This window comes from Hirundo rustica, chromosome 10, assembly GCF_015227805.2.
Source record: "Hirundo rustica isolate bHirRus1 chromosome 10, bHirRus1.pri.v3, whole genome shotgun sequence".
NCBI lineage: Eukaryota > Metazoa > Chordata > Aves > Passeriformes > Hirundinidae > Hirundo > Hirundo rustica.
The window spans coordinates 5,029,074-5,045,831 of record NC_053459.1 but is presented as its reverse complement, the minus strand read 5'-3'; the positions used below and the strand labels follow the sequence as shown (position 1 = coordinate 5,045,831).

At 52.6% G+C, this 16,758-nt stretch overlaps 1 protein-coding gene across 1 annotated transcript; it reads left to right on the top strand.

Moving 5' to 3' along the window:
• Positions 1 to 136: 136 nt before the first annotated feature.
• Positions 137 to 12,242, top strand: DNAJB11 (DnaJ heat shock protein family (Hsp40) member B11). The gene is made up of 10 exons (XM_040074542.1): positions 137 to 264; positions 535 to 691; positions 3,547 to 3,644; positions 4,562 to 4,694; positions 5,597 to 5,739; positions 6,307 to 6,389; positions 6,890 to 6,947; positions 7,444 to 7,555; positions 8,079 to 8,238; positions 11,369 to 12,242. Exons 1-10 carry the CDS (start codon positions 197 to 199, stop codon positions 11,431 to 11,433), a joined length of 1,077 nt encoding a protein of 358 aa, XP_039930476.1. The 5' UTR covers positions 137 to 196; the 3' UTR covers positions 11,434 to 12,242.
• The last annotated feature ends 4,516 nt before the right edge of the window (positions 12,243 to 16,758 follow it).

Below are 16,758 nucleotides of genomic sequence, written 5' to 3'. Positions count from 1 at the left end.
GCAGGCGATTGGTCGACGGCGGTGAAGTGTGAGCAGCCCATTGGCTGGCGGGGCGCGGCGGCGCGCTCCGATTGGCCGGCGCGGAACACCCCGCTCTCCCATTGGCTGGCGGCGGCCGCCGGGGCCGGGGCGCTGCGGAGCCGCCCGGACGCGCCGCTCCCGCCGCTCCCCCTCAGCCGGCAGGGCCGGGCCCGCCATGGCCCCCGCCTGGATCGGCCGCCTCTGCCTCCTCCTGCTGTGCCTCTGCGGGGAGGCCGCCGCGGGGTGAGTGCGCCGGGCCGCGCCCGCGGGCCTGGGGGGTTCCGCCTCAGCACCGGGCCTTCCCCCTGCTCAGGGTCGGCGGCCGCGGCGGTGACGGGACCCCGCTCCTTTCCCCTCATCGCTTTCCTCTCTCCCATTTCCCCTCACCTCTGTCCCCTCGCCCCTTTCCCTTCCCGTCTCCCTCCCATCCCCTCTCTCTCCCATCCCCGTTCTCCTTCACCCTCTCCCCGTTCCCCTCCCCCTTCTCTCACCTCCTCCCTCTCCCCACGGCAGGAGAGACTTCTACAAGATCCTGGGGGTGTCCCGCGGCGCCTCCATCAAGGACATCAAGAAGGCCTATCGCAAACTGGCGCTGCAGCTCCATCCCGACAGGAACCCCGACGACCCCCGGGCGCAGGAGAAGTTCCAGGACCTGGGCGCTGCCTACGAAGTGAGGCCGGGAGCCGGGAATGTCCTCCCGGGCTGGGAAAGGTGGATGGGGCTCGTAGTAAAACAGGCTGGAGCTTGGCCATTGAGACTTGTGGGGATTCGTCCTGTAGCATTCAGGGGACGGGAAAGGAGGTTTGTAGGGAATGTAGAGGCTCCTGTGTAAGGTGCAGCTGGAATCCGTCCCTCCCCTGTTACCCTGTGAAATTCCATCTTCCCGCTGTTAATGAGTTGAATTCCATTCTATGCCTTTTATTATCACAGAATCCCAGGATGGTTTAAGGTGGAAGGGACTTAAAGATGATGTCATTCCATCCCTTTGCTGTGGGCAGGGTCATCTTCCACATCAAATCTCCTTTCTTCCTTCCTTCCTTCCTTCTCCTTCTCCTTCTCCTTCTCCTTCTCCTTCTCCTTCATCAATTTCCATCCTCCCCCTGTTACTACACCAAACTCCATCCTGCCCCTGTTAATACATCCAATTCCAGGTACTCTCCCAAATGAAAAACAAAGATCCAGAGTGTATCGGTTGTTTGGAGAGCTGTTCCTGCCAGAGGACAATCCAACACCTCAGCTCTCTCTGCCAGGGGGAAGCAAGGCACCAGCTTAAAGCTCTTTGGAATTTATTCCCAGTTCCTCAAGGGAGAAGAGGAGGTGCAGCAGCTCCAAGTGTGTGGAGGGCCTGGCTGGGATTAGTCTGAGCTCTTGGGAAGTGAAAGGCGGTGGCCCTGGGTTTAGAGGATATTGAGTGAGAAAAGTACCTGTGGGTCACAGGAGGATTCCTGTTATTCCGTGATGATGTTGTGGCATGCAAATGATCCCTCACACTAATAGCACAGTGCATTAAATAAATCAAATACAGATTATTGTATTGCCCAGAGGTCTGAAGTCAAAGCCTGCTTTCCTTGGCTGTACATACCTAGTGATGGAGTGCAGGCTGTTTCCTCCACCTTTTTTGTCCTTTCGTCCTCCTTTTGTCACTGTTGGACTCCATCTGCTCCTGCTCCCCCCTGTGCAGCAGAGAAACCTATAATGAAATGCTAATTTCATTAGCAAATTTTTCATTTGCTAATGAAAGATTCCATTAGCAAAAACTCCTAGCAGTGACTCGCTCTTTGGGTGGGAGGTTTGGGGTCCTTTGGGAAGAATCCAGCTGCAGGGGAAAGGCTGTGTAGCCTGGCTCCTGCTTCCATCCCTGGTGCTTCTCAGGTATGCAAATCTTCCTCAGATGAGGAAGTGAGAGAACCAGCTGGCATTTATTTCTCTGTGTGGAGAAAGAAAACCATTCACTTTCGTTTTGTCTCAGAGCTGAGACCCCTTTTTAGTTCAGACTTAAGTAAACCGGCTTAATTGTCATAGGGAAAATGAATATAAAGACATTTTTGTGTGGATAAAAGTGACCCCCTGTCATTTGCAGCACCCCAGGATTGATGCACGTGGAGCTGTGAGCTTGGTGCCGCTTCTGTGGGCTGGGATCCTGTTGGCACTTTCTCCTGGCAAAGCATTTCTCTGCCTGTTCCTCGAGTTTTGGTTGATTTAAGTGTTTGCCAGCAGTTGAGATTATTCTTTCTATTTAAAAGCTGAGGGGAAAAAAATATGTTTGTAAAATCAAATCAAAAATCCAGTATTGATGTGTGTGAGGTTTGGAGGAAGCTTTTGATGCCCTCCCTGCAGTGTCTTTATCTGTGTTTAGCCAGGACAGCTTGGGAATTACATGTGGGATGCAGTGAGTTGATTTTGTTGTTTCGGGCAAAATGGATATAGACCAGAATTTTCCTCACCACGGAGCCTCTGTTAACAGCACTGCTGCTCGGGGTCTGGGTAGCTGATTGTGGCAAAGCTTTCCCAAAAAAAACTGAGGGGAAGGTAGGTTAGTGACGCTGCTCAGTCTCTTCATTTTCACAGGCTCAGTGATTCCAGCCCAGAGCTGCATGGTCTGTATCCAGCTGTTTCCAGGAAGGAGACTGATCCCAGGAGAGGGAGCTGAGACTCTTCTACAAAGGGTCATGAGTCTCAGGATGGATTTGGGAGGAGTTTCCATGGGAATCTCAACTGCAAAGGGAGAACTGAACCCCTACCTGGCGGGTGGAAGTAGTGAAGCCACTACTGATTTTTTTCCCTGTTGTTAGCATTTATCAGTGGTTATAATTCCACAGAATCTCAGGATGGTTTGAGTTGGGTTGAGTTAAAGTTCAGCCAGTCCCACCCCCTGCCATGGGCAGGAACACCTCCCACTATCCCAGGTGGCTCCAAACCCTCTCCAACCTGGCCTTGGACACTGCCAGGGATCCAGGGGCAGCCACAGCTTCTCCAAACACCCCAAATTCAGCTGGTTTTCATCTTTCAGCTCCTTCTTCACCAGTGGAGTTGCTTCTCCATCTGTTCCCACTGCTGTACAGCCTTCTTGGAGCCATCCTGCCAGCTCTGGCTTTTCCAAATATGATCAATAGGGGAGGAAGGACAAGGAAGACTAAATGTGACCAGAGATTTCTGGATCTCTGAGGGAGGAAAGAGCAAAGATCAAAACCTAGGAAATAAAATCAATGTTTAAAAGTCTTAAAAGTCATGGCTTTTAAGGAGACGTAGGTAGTATGTGATTATTTGTCTCAGCATGTCCTGCTTTGTGGGATTTGAGTTATTCCTTCTGATTCTTTTTTAATATTTAAGATAAACTCAATGTTTACCTTTTCCAGGTTCTCCTGCTTTTTTAATGAACGAAATGTGCTCGTTACGGGTTTAACTTTTCTAGACAGCAGGGCTCCTGTAGCGTCCCCCATGAAAAGTGCTGGGGGCCCTCAGAGCCTTGTCCAACACCTCCCCTCAGCTCCAGATGAGCCTCTCCTACATCCCTGCCTTTTCCAGGTGCTGTCAGACGAGGAGAAGAGGAAGCAGTACGATGCCTATGGAGAGGAGGGCCTGAAGGATGGGCACCAGAGCTCCCACGGAGACATCTTCTCCCAGTAAGGAGGTTTAACCCCTTTGGGCTGTCCTTCAGCTGCTGCTCTGGTTCTGTCACGCTCCAGCACCCTTTTGATGGGGTTTTTACCTGGCCCAGGGTCGTTGATGTGCGAGTTCAGAATTTGAAGAAATACGTTTACAGTGGGTATCCCACATGCAATTTCCAGGTTTGGTGTGCCCCACTCCCTGCTGCAAGCAGGAGCCCAGTAGAGGCTTCCCACATGGGCACCTCTGGGCACTGTGGGTGATTTTTCAGGTGCAGCACCTGCCTCAAACACGTGGAAACTTTCTCAGGTTATCTGTGTGCGTTTGGGGTTTAACCTGTTGTCACACGTCGCTCTGGGGGCACTTTTCCTTCTGCAAAGCATGGCTGTGGTTAGTTGCACAGCACCTGTAGAATCTGGAGCATTTAAAACCAAAGGCACTGGCATGTTGCTTGGACAGAACCTGATCTTCTGCCCCTGTGGATAAATTTCCTAAAATAATTCCAGAAGTTGCTCAGCTCCTGTAATCCCGGGTGAAGACTTGCACTGCTGCTCTGCTGTGTTCTGAGGGACAATGTGCAGGATTCCTGGGGAGATTTCCTCATCCCTCTTGTCCTCAAACTACCGAAAACCAACCTGCTAGCAGTGACTTGCAGCACTCCCCAGAGTTTACACCTTTTGGTGGTGGCAGCTGAGCAGCAGTGCAGTGTGGAGAGGTCAGTTTTTGAGTGTTCCGCTCCAAATTTTGTTTTCTTTAGTGCAGAAAACTCTTGCAAAGTGGCTGCTTTGTTTGAAGGCTTTAGTTGTGTTCTGCAGGGGCAAAAAGAGGTTCCTGGGTTTGCTCTGGAGCTTTAGGATTGCGAGGAGGCTGTTTTTCTGTGGAGCAGAAGCATTTGCCCAGAATTCCTTCCTGACCTAAACATGCTTGCCTCCAGCTTCTTTGGGGACTTTGGATTCATGTTTGGAGGAAACCCTCGCCAGCAGGACAGGAATATTCCCCGAGGAAGCGACATCATCGTGGACCTGGAGGTCACATTGGAGGAGGTGTATTCAGGAAACTTTGTAGAAGTAAGTTTACTTGTCTCAGTGTTCCCAAGTTTGAGGTGCCTGACCAGAGCTCAGAATACCTTCTCCCAAAAATTGGAGCTGAAATAGATGTTCCTTCTCTGAGTCTGGCAGTGGAGGATGTCATGGTGCTATTTCCTGTAGTTTAATGAAGAAACCACACATTTATTCACCCTTTGAATGTGGCAGTGCTTCCATGAGGAGTGATAATACTGATTTATTGGCTGTCAGTCACCAGCTCATCTTGATTAGTGCAGCAGCCCAGTTGGAAGAGGTGTAAATTGTCCCTCTGTAGAATTTAGGGATATTTGAGGAGTTGTTCATAAGCTTCAAATTCACTTTGCAATTCTTGCAAAACCACATTGAGGATTTTTCAGTCTCCTTCTATGTGTCAGACGTGTCACTGCAAGTTTCCAGATTATATAACTGAGAAGAGTATGTGGAAAATTATCTTCTTTTAAGCAAGAATCTTTAATCTCTGGTGCTGACAGTCTGTATGTTGGCTTTCCATTGGTTGATTTTGTGTTGTGGCTGTTGGGGGAACTCCAGATGATTTCCCTGCTGTGTGGGACAAGGAAGTGTCATAACCAGAGTGTGGGGTGTTCCATCCTAGTGTTATCTTTCCTGTGTGGAAAAGTGTGGAAAAGGAAAGAGAGTGGCAATAGTGATGTCAGAGAGATCTTTTCTCGTGTTTAACGTGTGATCACAAGGTGAGAACTCGTCAGTGTTTTGCTGAGGCCACGTGTGGCAGCACCGCACAACAACGTGTCCCTGCCCGAGGCATGGGGCTGGAATTAGGTGATCTTTAAGGCCCCTTCCAAGCCAGACCATTCTCTGTTCAGAGAAATCCAGACCCTTGTGGAGACCCAGGGAAGCTGACATCAACCTCTCCGTCTTCCCTGCAGGTTGTCAGGAACAAGCCAGTGGCAAGACAGGCACCTGGCAAACGGAAATGCAACTGCAGGCAGGAGATGAGAACCACCCAGCTGGGGCCTGGGCGCTTCCAGATGACGCAGGAAGTTGTTTGTGATGAATGTCCCAACGTCAAGTGAGTCTGATGCTCCTTCCTGCGCCACAAAATCGTAAATTCCCTGATTTCATGTAGTGGTACAGGGATGTGTATTCCAAAACCCGCCGCTAGGTGGGGGAACGCGCCTGTATTCCCCGGGAAGAGCTGAGGACTTTGGGAATACTTAACACCGGGTTCTCATTTCCAGGGAGCAGCTCTTTATCAGTTGGATGTAGAGCTCCCCGGTTTCCTCTTGCAGCCTTTTATCCCTCACACAGTCACACTGCAGTGGAAGTTCCTGAGCTAAGTCTAAACGGGAAGCACACAGCTGGGAACAACTGGATGTGGAATGCCATGATGCAGTCACACTCCCCGATGCTGACTGTGTATTTGGGAGCTTTCAACATCACCTTCTCTGCTCCCTGAGTCTCAGCTCCCCAGAAAGGCAGCTCGGACTCTCTAGGTTTAGATGTGAGCAAGGAGAGCATGTCTGAGCTTGTGGGGGTGTTCTCCTTACCCCAGTGACACAAATTAAAAGCTGAGATGAAGTTGGGGTTAACAAATAAAGGTGAAAACTGAGTGCTGGGTTGCTCTTCCCGTTTTCAGGCTGGTGAATGAGGAGCGGACGCTGGAAGTGGAGATAGAGCCAGGGGTGAGGGATGGCATGGAGTATCCCTTCATTGGGGAAGGTGAGTGTGTGCTCTGCTCTGGGCTGCTCCTCTTCCCTGGCTCTCTGGCAGTGCCCAAGCCCCCCGTGTGGTTGGAAGTGCTGTGTCCTCAGCATGTGCTGGAATCCAGGAGCATGTTCCTAAGGCTGGATAACACAGTTCCACTCCCTTAGCTGGGAGCGGGGACATGAATAAACCAGCTCTAAACCTGCTGTTTCACATAACCCTTGAGCAGGAGCATCTGTTCCAGGCTTGAGCCTGTGAAGGGATCCCCTCTGCCCTTCAGTGACTGCAGGACATCATTAACGTGCAGACAGGTCTCCCAGAACAGCTTAGGGCAACAGTCAGAAAGCCCTAAGCTCTTTAGGATATGTTGAAGCAAAATTTCGATCATCTAAAGATCAATTAGTTGCTTTTTTTTTTTTTTTCCTTCGACTTGTGCAAGTCTGTAATATCCTGCTTGTCTCTGCACCTGTTCTTAACTATTTCCTTTAAACAAAGCTTTTCTTTCTCCCCAACAGGTGAGCCCCATGTGGATGGGGAGCCAGGAGATTTGCGCTTCCGAATAAAAGTTCTTAAGTAAGTCTCCGGCCGAGTTAGGCTCTGGCTTGGCCAGGTGGAGCTTGCCCTCCGCAGGGCAGGTGCAGGCCTGGCACTCAGGGCTGTGCAGGATGCTCAGCCTTCATGGTGCTGGAGGAGCTTGACTTGATGCTGTTAAAAGTGGAATTATCAAAGTATCTTAATTTTTTTTTGGCTTGAATTCACCATGTGTGATTCAGAATAAATATCTCATTTTTCCTAGCACACAATCTCGCTATTGTAAGGAAATGCCCTACTAAGAAAATTGCTGTGTGAGTCAGGACTTCTTGCCACACCTCACCACTCAGTGCCCTAGAAATAGAAAAGACATTTATCAGTGCATATCTTACACAGGAAAATGAGGCTAAATTTGATTCATTCCTCACTTCCCCTCCTATTTATGATTTCTCCAAACTGCCAAATAGAAGGAAAGAAGCTCAAGGACCTGTTTCCCCTCTGGGGAAGGAGAAAACTTCAGTGGCTCTTATTTCCACAGGCACCCAGTGTTTGAAAGGAGAGGAGATGACTTGTACACAAACGTGACAATCTCGCTGGTCGAGGCACTGACAGGCTTTGAGATGGACATCGCCCACTTGGATGGGCACAAGGTGAGGCCCAGGCTGCTGTGTGCATCCCAGATTCACCTGCAGCTCCGTGCTGAGGGTTGGCTTGCTCGGGGTCTGCTTATCTACGGTATTCCCTCTGTTGGAGCATTCCAGGCCAATTCCCATGGAGCCAAAATGGGCTGTCTGTGAGGGGTGCACAGTGTGAGCCCCACTTGCAGGCTGTCCCAGCAGTGGGGGGTGTTAGTTCTGGCATGTGTCCAGTAAAACCGCCTGGACCCCTCAAATATCACTGGGGTTGGCAAGGAATCAATGCCAGTTGGAGCTTTCCAGTGGGTTGGGAAGAGTGTTGGAGTATTGGGGCGCACACACAGAACGTGGACTGCCCAGGGAGGTGGGGGAGTCGCCATCCCTGGAGGTGTCCAAGGAACAGCTGGATGTGGCCCTCGGTGCTCTGTTCTGGCTGACAAGGTGGGGACCAGTCATTGATCTCAGAACTCTTTCCCAATCTCAGCGATCTTGGGATCCTGTAACACCAATAACGTTCTAAAACTCTTTTTCTCGCCAGGTTCACATTGGGCGGGATAAAACCACAAAACCCGGCGCCAAGCTGTGGAAGAAGGGAGAAGGTCTTCCAAACTTTGATAACAACAACATCAAAGGCTCCCTAATAATCACCTTCGACGTGGAGTTCCCCAAGGAGCAGCTGACGCCCGAGCAGCGGGAAGGTGCGTGTCCAGAGCCCTGAACCTGAACCTGGCACAGCTCATCCCGGGGCTGGAGCGGTCAGGAGGGGCTGTCCTGTCCCTGTGCCCCTTGTCCAACATAACACAGTTGGCTCACGGCCTGTGATTACCTCCCACTTCCCTTGGACGCGAGGAAGCTTGGCTGCTGCCGTTGTGGCTGAGGTTGGGATGTGCTGCTGCTGGAATGCAGCTCTTGGCAAGTTCGCAGGTGTTTTGTTTTGGTGCTGCCCGTCTGTCTGACCCCACAGCCTTGCTGGGCTCAGCCTCTGTGTGCTTTGCCTCGGCTGGAATGGGATCACAAAGGGTTTTCCAGCCCCTGCTGCTACTTTCTTGGAGGGAAGACTTGTGGAAATCCCTCTGCTGCCGAGGGTAAGGAACGTCACGCTGCGCCAGGAGAAGGGTTGTTCCTCCCCACAGCTCCTTCCACCCTGCTCCCTCTAGGACAGATCTGCTGCTCAGCTTCAGGGCTCAGATGGAAACCTGATGAACCATGTAGGAATCCTAAAATTGCCAGGAGGGCAAATTCTTAAATCCTATACTCCTAGCAGGGAATCCTTTGTTCTGGCAGCCTCTGTGGTTCTGCTGCTCCATATCAGAGTAGGAATCAAGGGCCTCATCCTCTGCCACAGGACAAAGATATTCCTGGCATGTACTAGTGCAGCTCTTCAGGAAATCCCCATCCCAAGAACTTCTTTCCGGGCTTCTTCTGAAGTGGATTCACTTCTTTTAGTGGATTCCCTGGACTCCTCGAGTTCATAGTGGGAAGCCAAGCCCTGGGTGGGTTTTATTCCACCCTTGGCACTTGCTGCTGCCTTGGCCACCCTGTGCCAGCTGCCCTGTGCAGTCCAGCTGGTGGCTGCAGCTCCAGATGTCCCGAGGCGCCTCCTGCAGCTGTTGGGGCTGGCAGGTCTGTACCTCTGGGCTGGGCTTAGAGTGATCCTGGTGCGGGGTTTTATCCCTGGGCTTTCCCTCCTGTTCCGAGCATGTTGTGCAGGGCACAATAACCACATCACTCTGGGGTCTCAGTCCAGGCTCTGCTGCCTTTCCAGAAGCTTCATCAGGCAACAGCAGCTCTGAAGCAGGTGTGAGGTTATTCCAGCTGTTGCTCTTGGCAGTTTAGAGGACACTGGGCAAGGAGCAGTGACAGAAGCCTCCGTGGTTTTGACAGAATTGCTCACACACCTCTGTGGATATCCGGGAACAGAGAGATGATGGCACTGGCCATGGGTGTGTTCAGGCACAGGGCCTTGGGTGTTTCTAAAGCAACTCCACATTTCCCAGGGGAAGGTGACTGGGTAGGCAGTCAGATGCCTCTCTGTGTGCTGGGTATCTCCAAACATCCATGATTTCAGGAGTTTCATGAGGGAATAGGTCTATCCCTGTGTGTGGCAGCAGTTCAGTGTACGTTCAGTGGAAAGCTGTGGGCTTCAGAATTCAAAACATCCCTTTTTTCCTTATTGTTGGCAGTGGTCCTCATTTCTTATCTCCTGACCACATGTCTGTCTCCTGGGGCTGTCAGAAGATACTCTGGCTCCAAGAGCACCACCCCGAGCTTTGGAGTCACAGAAATAATATCCCTTCTTTCCTGCAGTGGCACTTGGTCACTGTTGATCAGAGATGCCTCTCCCTCTGTGCTGTAACCTGTCACTTCTTGTTGGGATCAGCAACACTGCAAAGGAAAAATTGACTTCAGGCTCCAGTAAAAAGTGCCTGAAGTGCAGTAGCACCAATTGTTAGGATTCCTGGTTGGAATTCCTGATTTAACCTCGGGTATGTGTTGAAATATCCTCTGTACTACTGAGGGTGTTCTTCAGGCCAGCAGACCGCTGCCAGAGGTATGGGAGCTGATGGGAAATGAGGTGTGGGATGGTGCTAATCCCAATTTTTTCAGGGTTCCCGGAGCACACCTTTCTCCAGCTGTGGCCTTCCTTTTTAAGAGCCTCACATCCAGGGGCCACATCCTCTCACCCTCCAGCCAGGAAGTGACTTGGAGCCTCCTCTGTATGTGGGAGAGGAAGTGGAGAATGGTTCCTAATAATGAGCAGCTCCTGGACAGGGATTCACTTTGTCCTGGTGTTCCTGAAAAGAGTTCAGGAATCTCTGACCATCAGGCAAGAAGCATGAGGAGTTCTTGCCTGGCAGAGTGACGTCCTGCTCCCAGTTACTATTTCCAGGACAGTTTTCCAGTATTTTAACACAGCTACTGTCACCCTTATGCATCCCATCACTGGTTTTCAAGGACAGTGGAATGTGTAACCAAAAAGGTTTAAGGATAGACAAACAGGACAAGGGTTGCAAGAAGACAAAACTGGTTTTTATCAGGATTTCCTGAAGGATTTGCATGCCTGAAAGGGTGGAATTTTCTTCTGTACAAGTAAATTGGTTGGTTTCATTACTGATAGTCAATCTAAACCTCCCCTGGAGCAACTTGAGGCCATTTCCTCTCATCCTGTCTCTTGTTCCCCTGAGCAGAGCCTGACCCCACCTGGCTGTCCCCTCCTGTCAGGGAGTTGTGCAGAGGGTTCCCCCTGAGCCTCCTTTTCTCCAGGCTGAGCCCCTTTCCAGCTCCCTCAGCCTCTCCTGGTGCTCCAGCCCCTTCCCAGCTCCGTTCCCTTCCCTGGATACATTCCAGTCCCTTAATGTCCTTCTTTTAGTTATTTGAAGGTCACCCACAGTTGGGAGTTTCCCTCTGTTTTGGGCTCTGTGTTTTTTGAGGCTGCTCTGAGCTGTGTCCTCAGGGGCTCCAGGGCAGTGAGTGACCAGGCTGAGATAACCAGAGGGGACTCCCTCTCTAATCTCTGGAAAAACAGTGACACATCCACCCTTGCCACTCTGCTTCCTCTGCTCCGTGTGGACTTGCCCTTTAAGCAGCAGTGGAGACCTGCCAGCCCTTCCCTGTCCCGCCGACCCCAGGAGATGAGCTATTATGGATTTAAGGGCTGACTCACTCTTTTAGCCTGTTTGGTAAGAATCCGATACCGACGGATCCTTGAACTGCCAGCTCCTTGGAGTATTTCGTGTACGGGATTTCAGGAATGGGGAAGAAGCGTTGGAAAAGTCATCGCGACGTCGTCGCTGTGCTCTGCGTGTGACGCTCTCCCTTCCCTTGCAGGTCTCAAGCAGCTGTTGAAGCAAGGATCGGTGCAGAAGGTCTACAACGGATTGCAGGGATATTGATGTGTGGAAAAATTGGACTTCCCTGGAAACGCAAAGTCAGATTTGTTTGCGGTCTTTTCTCCTGCCCACTGTAGAAGGGGGAAGAGGGAGGGGGGGCGATGGTCGAGGTCTAGCTCATCTTTGGTTTGTAAATTATGGAAGCGCTCAGAGTTTGGGGAAATACTTTTTCAGGACATAACTGGTGCTGCCTATCATGTTCCACGTCCTGGAACAACAGAGATTCCTTAAGCAGGAAAACATAGGTGGGAAAAGGAGTTTTAAATTCCACACAGATTGGAATTTCTGGTTTTTAAATATATTTTGATGTGACTTTTCTTGGCCATCTCAACATATTTTCATAGCTGCTCCTGCTTTTTACGTCCTTTGTGTAAGTCTCTTCCAAATTCCTGTTGTTTTGGGGCGATATTTTTAATCCCAGCCCTTCCTCCCCTTCCCCTCTGAGTCCAGAGCGTGGTGTTGGTTCAGAGTCTGGTTTTGGGGCAGGAACACTGGTGCAGTCGGGAGTGCACTGGGCTGTGTTAGGCCCCACAATTGATTGGGAAAAGAATCTCTCAAGGCCTTCGTGGGCCCTCTTAACTGCCAAGTCCCAAAAGACAAGACTTGGTTAGAAATTTGAAGTTGCACCAGCTTAGCGAAGACTCCTCGGTCATGGTGGAATTTGGGAATGGCTCCTCGTGGCCTTGGTTGTCCCTCGTTGTCCCCACGTGGAACCAGTCTGGAAAAGCTCCCTCCCCTCCTGCGCTCTGTCCTCCGTGAGGACGGGTGAGGCTGATGGGAATAAAGTGTTTGTTGGAGTTGGAACGGCAAAACCTCCCTGGTGATGTGTTTCTGGAACAGACCTGGGCTTCCCTGTGCCAGGCAGCAACAGAAATCATGGAATCAGTATGGCTAGAAAAGCCCTCTGAGGTCAAGTCCAACCGCTCCCCCAGCACCGCCAAGGCCACCACTGCCCCGTGTCCCCAAGTGCCACATCCACACACCTGTCAAACCCTCCAGGGAGGGGGACTCCACCGCTGCCCTGGGCAGCTGTGCCAGGGCTGGACAACCCTTTTAGGGAAGGAATTTTCTGTCACATCCAATCTAAACCGCCCCTGGCCCAACTTGAGGCCGTTTCCTCTTGTCCTGGTGCTTCTTCCCTGGGAGAAGAGCCCAATGCCACCTGTCTCCACACTCCTTCCAATTCCTTCAGGGGTCTTGGGGGCTGTAAAGTGGGATCCTTCCAGCTTCTCCCTACCCCATTCCGTATTTGGGAAGTAGATGGGCTGTGGTTTGCCTACAGGGAAGTGTTTCTGGGGAGCAGCAGATGCAGCCTCGAGGTGGTTTTGTTTTCGGTTTGTTCCCTGTTTTCCTTCCTTGGGAGCAGGAAGCAGCTCGAGGTGGGCACAGCCCCCGTGTCCATGCTGCCCTTGGTCCAGCAAGTCCCACCCACCCCTGCAGCTCCAGTGGGAGTGACGCAGGGGAAGCAGCAGCCCCGAGAAGATTTCCTGTTGGATCCTGTGTACATTTGCCTTGGCAGAGCGCAGTGGGGGCTCGGGGAGCCGCTGACACAAACCTGCAGTGCCAAACCCTTGGTCTCTGCTTCTCCTCAGAATCCATAAGGAGAAAGTGGTAACCTCAGCTGAGGCTGTTTCCTCTGCCCATGGTGTCCAGTCTTTTCCAGGTGCTGCCTCTGCTCCCTCTTAGGAAACCTCAGATTTCAAATAAATTCCTTCCCATATCCCTGTGCATGGGGCTGTTTCCTGTTACTCCAGCCCCTTGCAACCCTGCTCACCTGTAGCAATAAACCCAAAAAGCCGGGATTTCACCCCTAAGCTCCACGTTCTCCCCCAGGGGAAGGTGTAGCCTCTCCTACTCGCACCCCCAGCAGCAGCCAGCAGGTTTATTTTGAGTCCTTGTTCCCACTGCTGCTTTTCCTTTCCCTGCTAATTCCTTTCCTTCCTGTGGTTTGTTTTTATTGCATTGTGGGGCCAGACTCTTTGGAGAGCACAACAATGGCTGCAAAGCCCCAGCTTGCACACCAACAAGGAGAAAAACAGGAAAAAAGCCCCAAATTCCAACCAGGAATCTCTGCTTCCTTCCACCCTTTCCCCCCTGCCGTGGGGTGTGTTTGGAGCCGGCGTCCAACGCCTTTCCCACCTCCAGACAAAGCTTCCAGGGCTTCCACGCTTTTGCCCAGCAGCAACAACAGTGCTTGCTGAAACAGTGGATTTGGTTCTGATCTTTTAGGATCATGGAATATTTGTCCTCCAAGGACTGGGTGTGCATAGGTTTCTCAGTGTCCGTGACATCTTCTGTCCCCTTCTCCGGTGTCATGGAGCTGGTCATGGCACACCTGGACTCCTTTTTCCATGGAAATGCTTCCCACAAGGTTTAGGTGTTCACATCTCGGGCTGGCACTAAGCAAGGATCCCGACTGAAGCTCCAGGCTGGGAATTCTGCAGTGCACAGCTTGAATTTCCAGTCCTTTCTAAGCAACGCCATTCTCAAACTGGAACAAATAAACACAAATTTCCTGGGCTTCTTTTGACCTGAATCCTTGGAACGGTGAGGATTGTGAGGGTTCAGATGGGGGCATGTTGCTCAGTCCTTCAAGGAAAACACTTGTCCTTGGAATGCACACCCAGAAGTCCATGCTGCTTTGGGAATGCCTGGCTGGAATGGGCTCCTGGTTTATTCCTGAAAGGAATGGTTTTCAGCACCTCCAGGGGCTGAGTGTGTTCCTTCAGAGCCTCACCACAGGCTGGCTTTTAGATGTCATCACCTCCATCCACGCTGTGTTCCCACCCTTTGGCTGGATCCCTCCCGTCCCTGGGGAGGGGAAGGAGCAGATGGGATGAGGGTTCCGTAGCAGGTTGATGATGGGAGGGAGTACAGGGCTCAGATCCAGTTTCCATCGTGCCCTGCAGCCTTGTCCTTGTCTTCTGTCCCTCCACAGCCTGGGCTGGCTGCACCTAGAGCCACATTCCCCATCCCAGACTGGATGGTAAAGTTTTGGGGCTGCTCCAAGGAGTTTCAGCCCTTGGTGTGGGGGTCTTGGGAGGAGGGCTTTGCTCCCAAAGGCTTCAGTCGCACCAAAGGCTGCTCCCAGCTCTGGGAAGTGGGTGAAAGTGTTCCCAAACAGACATTTTTTTCCCAGGGAAACTCCTCTGAAAGCTCAGTGCAAGCAAGCTTGGGTTTTTCCAAAGAAAAACCTTGTTTTTTCATGTCTTTATCTCCCTCTGAACCTTTCTGCTCCAGGGCTGGGCACTGGAGGAAGAAGGGAGAAGGGGCTGGTGCCAGGAGAAGTTTGCTCTGAGGACATTGTTGGAGCCTCCAGCTGGGAAGGGAAGGTGAAGCGATGATTCCTGGCTGGAATCCTTCCTGTGATTCCCTGCTAGGAGCCCCCATCCCTGCTCGCCTGAATTGCAGGAGCTGGCGGAGCAGCCTGGCTTGCTCCGGAGCGGTCCCCGGGGAGCGGGCAGCCCGCTGGGGCGGGGCAGAGGTGTGGGGTGGGTGCCTTCATCCCGCGCATCCCTGCTCCTGGCCAGCAGCCAGCTCTCTCCTGCCGTTTCCTGCGGCTGACCTGGGAGGTGAGCGGGAAGGGAAGAGGGCAGCGCTGGGCACCGTCCGCCCTGCCAGGAGGGAGTGGCCAGCACGGCGCTTCCCTGTGCTGGGAGGCTTTTCCAGGGAGTTTTTTCCAGGCTCACCTCCATGTGGGAGCTGGAGGCTGCTAGGAAGCAGATCCCCTCACCCCAGTGCAGCCCCTGGGGCTGACGAGGGTGTCCCAAAGTCAGGAATTAAAACATCTGTGGCCGTGACACTGTGACTTCTGAGAATTTGGAAGGATGGAAGGATGGGGTTTGTTTAGTCCTGAAAAGCCACAATGACACCAGCGCAGGCTCCGAGTGCGTAAGAGGTGTTTACAGGGATAATCCCACTTCCTTCCAGATGGATCCCATCAGCCCCACTTTTTTTCCCTCTCCCACCCCAGCAGGCACCAGAGCCCATCACTGGTTTTGGGCAGCTCCTGGAGCCATCCAGGCCTTTGTCCCCAGGCAGCTCCCAAAGGACACGGGTGGAGGTACCGACCTTGCAGAGGGAGCTGATGTCCAAAAGGAAACGGGGTGACCTGCCCATCCCATCCACGCTCCCCATGGGATGGGGTGCAGGAAAGAGCTGGTTCCTGGCACAGGGGCATTGCCTCACCGGAACAAGGACCAAGGGCTTGGGCGTCTTATCTGAGCCCTTATCCAAGAGGGCGACGGCGGAGCGGGCTGATGGAAACCGTGCGTGGAAAACAAAGCCTTGCCCGGCAATCCCCGCAGATAACGAGGATGGGTCACTCTGGGAGCTGCTGAAAGCTGCCAGAGGTTTCCATGCGGGTTCATTCACCCTCCTGCGCAAACCCCAAAAGTCCTCCAAGGAGAAAATTGAAACCACCCCTCGCTGATGGAATACGCACTGGCGCCTGTCCCGAGCTGTGATCCGGGACGGAAGAGCGGCCAAATTTGGGAAAGGATGAGCCATGCATGAGGCTGCCGGCTGCCAGGAAGCTGGTCTGTGTTGGAGTGGTGGCGGAACAGGAGCCCAGCTCCCAGTTGTGAGGCAGCCGAGCCGCTGTCCCTAGCTGGCACACCCAGCCAGGCCTCAGTGTCCCTGCCACGAGGCCCTTGAGGGTTTTGGAGTGAGGAAGAGAAATGTTGGGGCAACAAATTGTGATGTTTGGGGCGAGGAGGAGAAATTTTGGAGCTACGATGTGGTGGAGGTGGATGCTGCCACCATAACCCCTCTGCTGCCGGCCACCACCTCCATGCTGGTCACCGTCAGGGATGCCTTGGGATGGAGGTGCCACGTTTGGGTGCATTGCCCATGGACACCAACGGAGATGAGGCTGTTCCTTGGAGTTCTGCGCTTTTAGGGGATCCCCACTGCCCAGTCCCTTGCGGAAACTCAAGAGCAGCAGCAGAGTCAGCTCCATTCTGGAGCATTCTCCAGACACACACCAGGGGCTCAGGGGGAGGAAAAAGGCTTTTCCAGTGCGGCGTGAAGAAGTGGAGAAGCTCAGACTTGCTCATCCAAAGATGACACGTTTCTGGAGCAAGAAGCAAAGCTCTGCTGTTGCAGCCTCCCCCAGAGTGTTTGCACCTGGGTCTGTCCCGGGTGCCATCCCCGCTCCACCGCAGCCGTGGGGATCCCACGGCACCCAGCTGCAGCCCAGGGAGAGGGGACTGGGACCGGGAATCACTCCAAGTCTTGGGGACCACAGCTCACCATCTGCAGGTGGCAGAGATGCCCCGAGTCCGAGACTCAAAGCAGAGCTGGGAATGCAGCGGTTTCTCCCAGTGG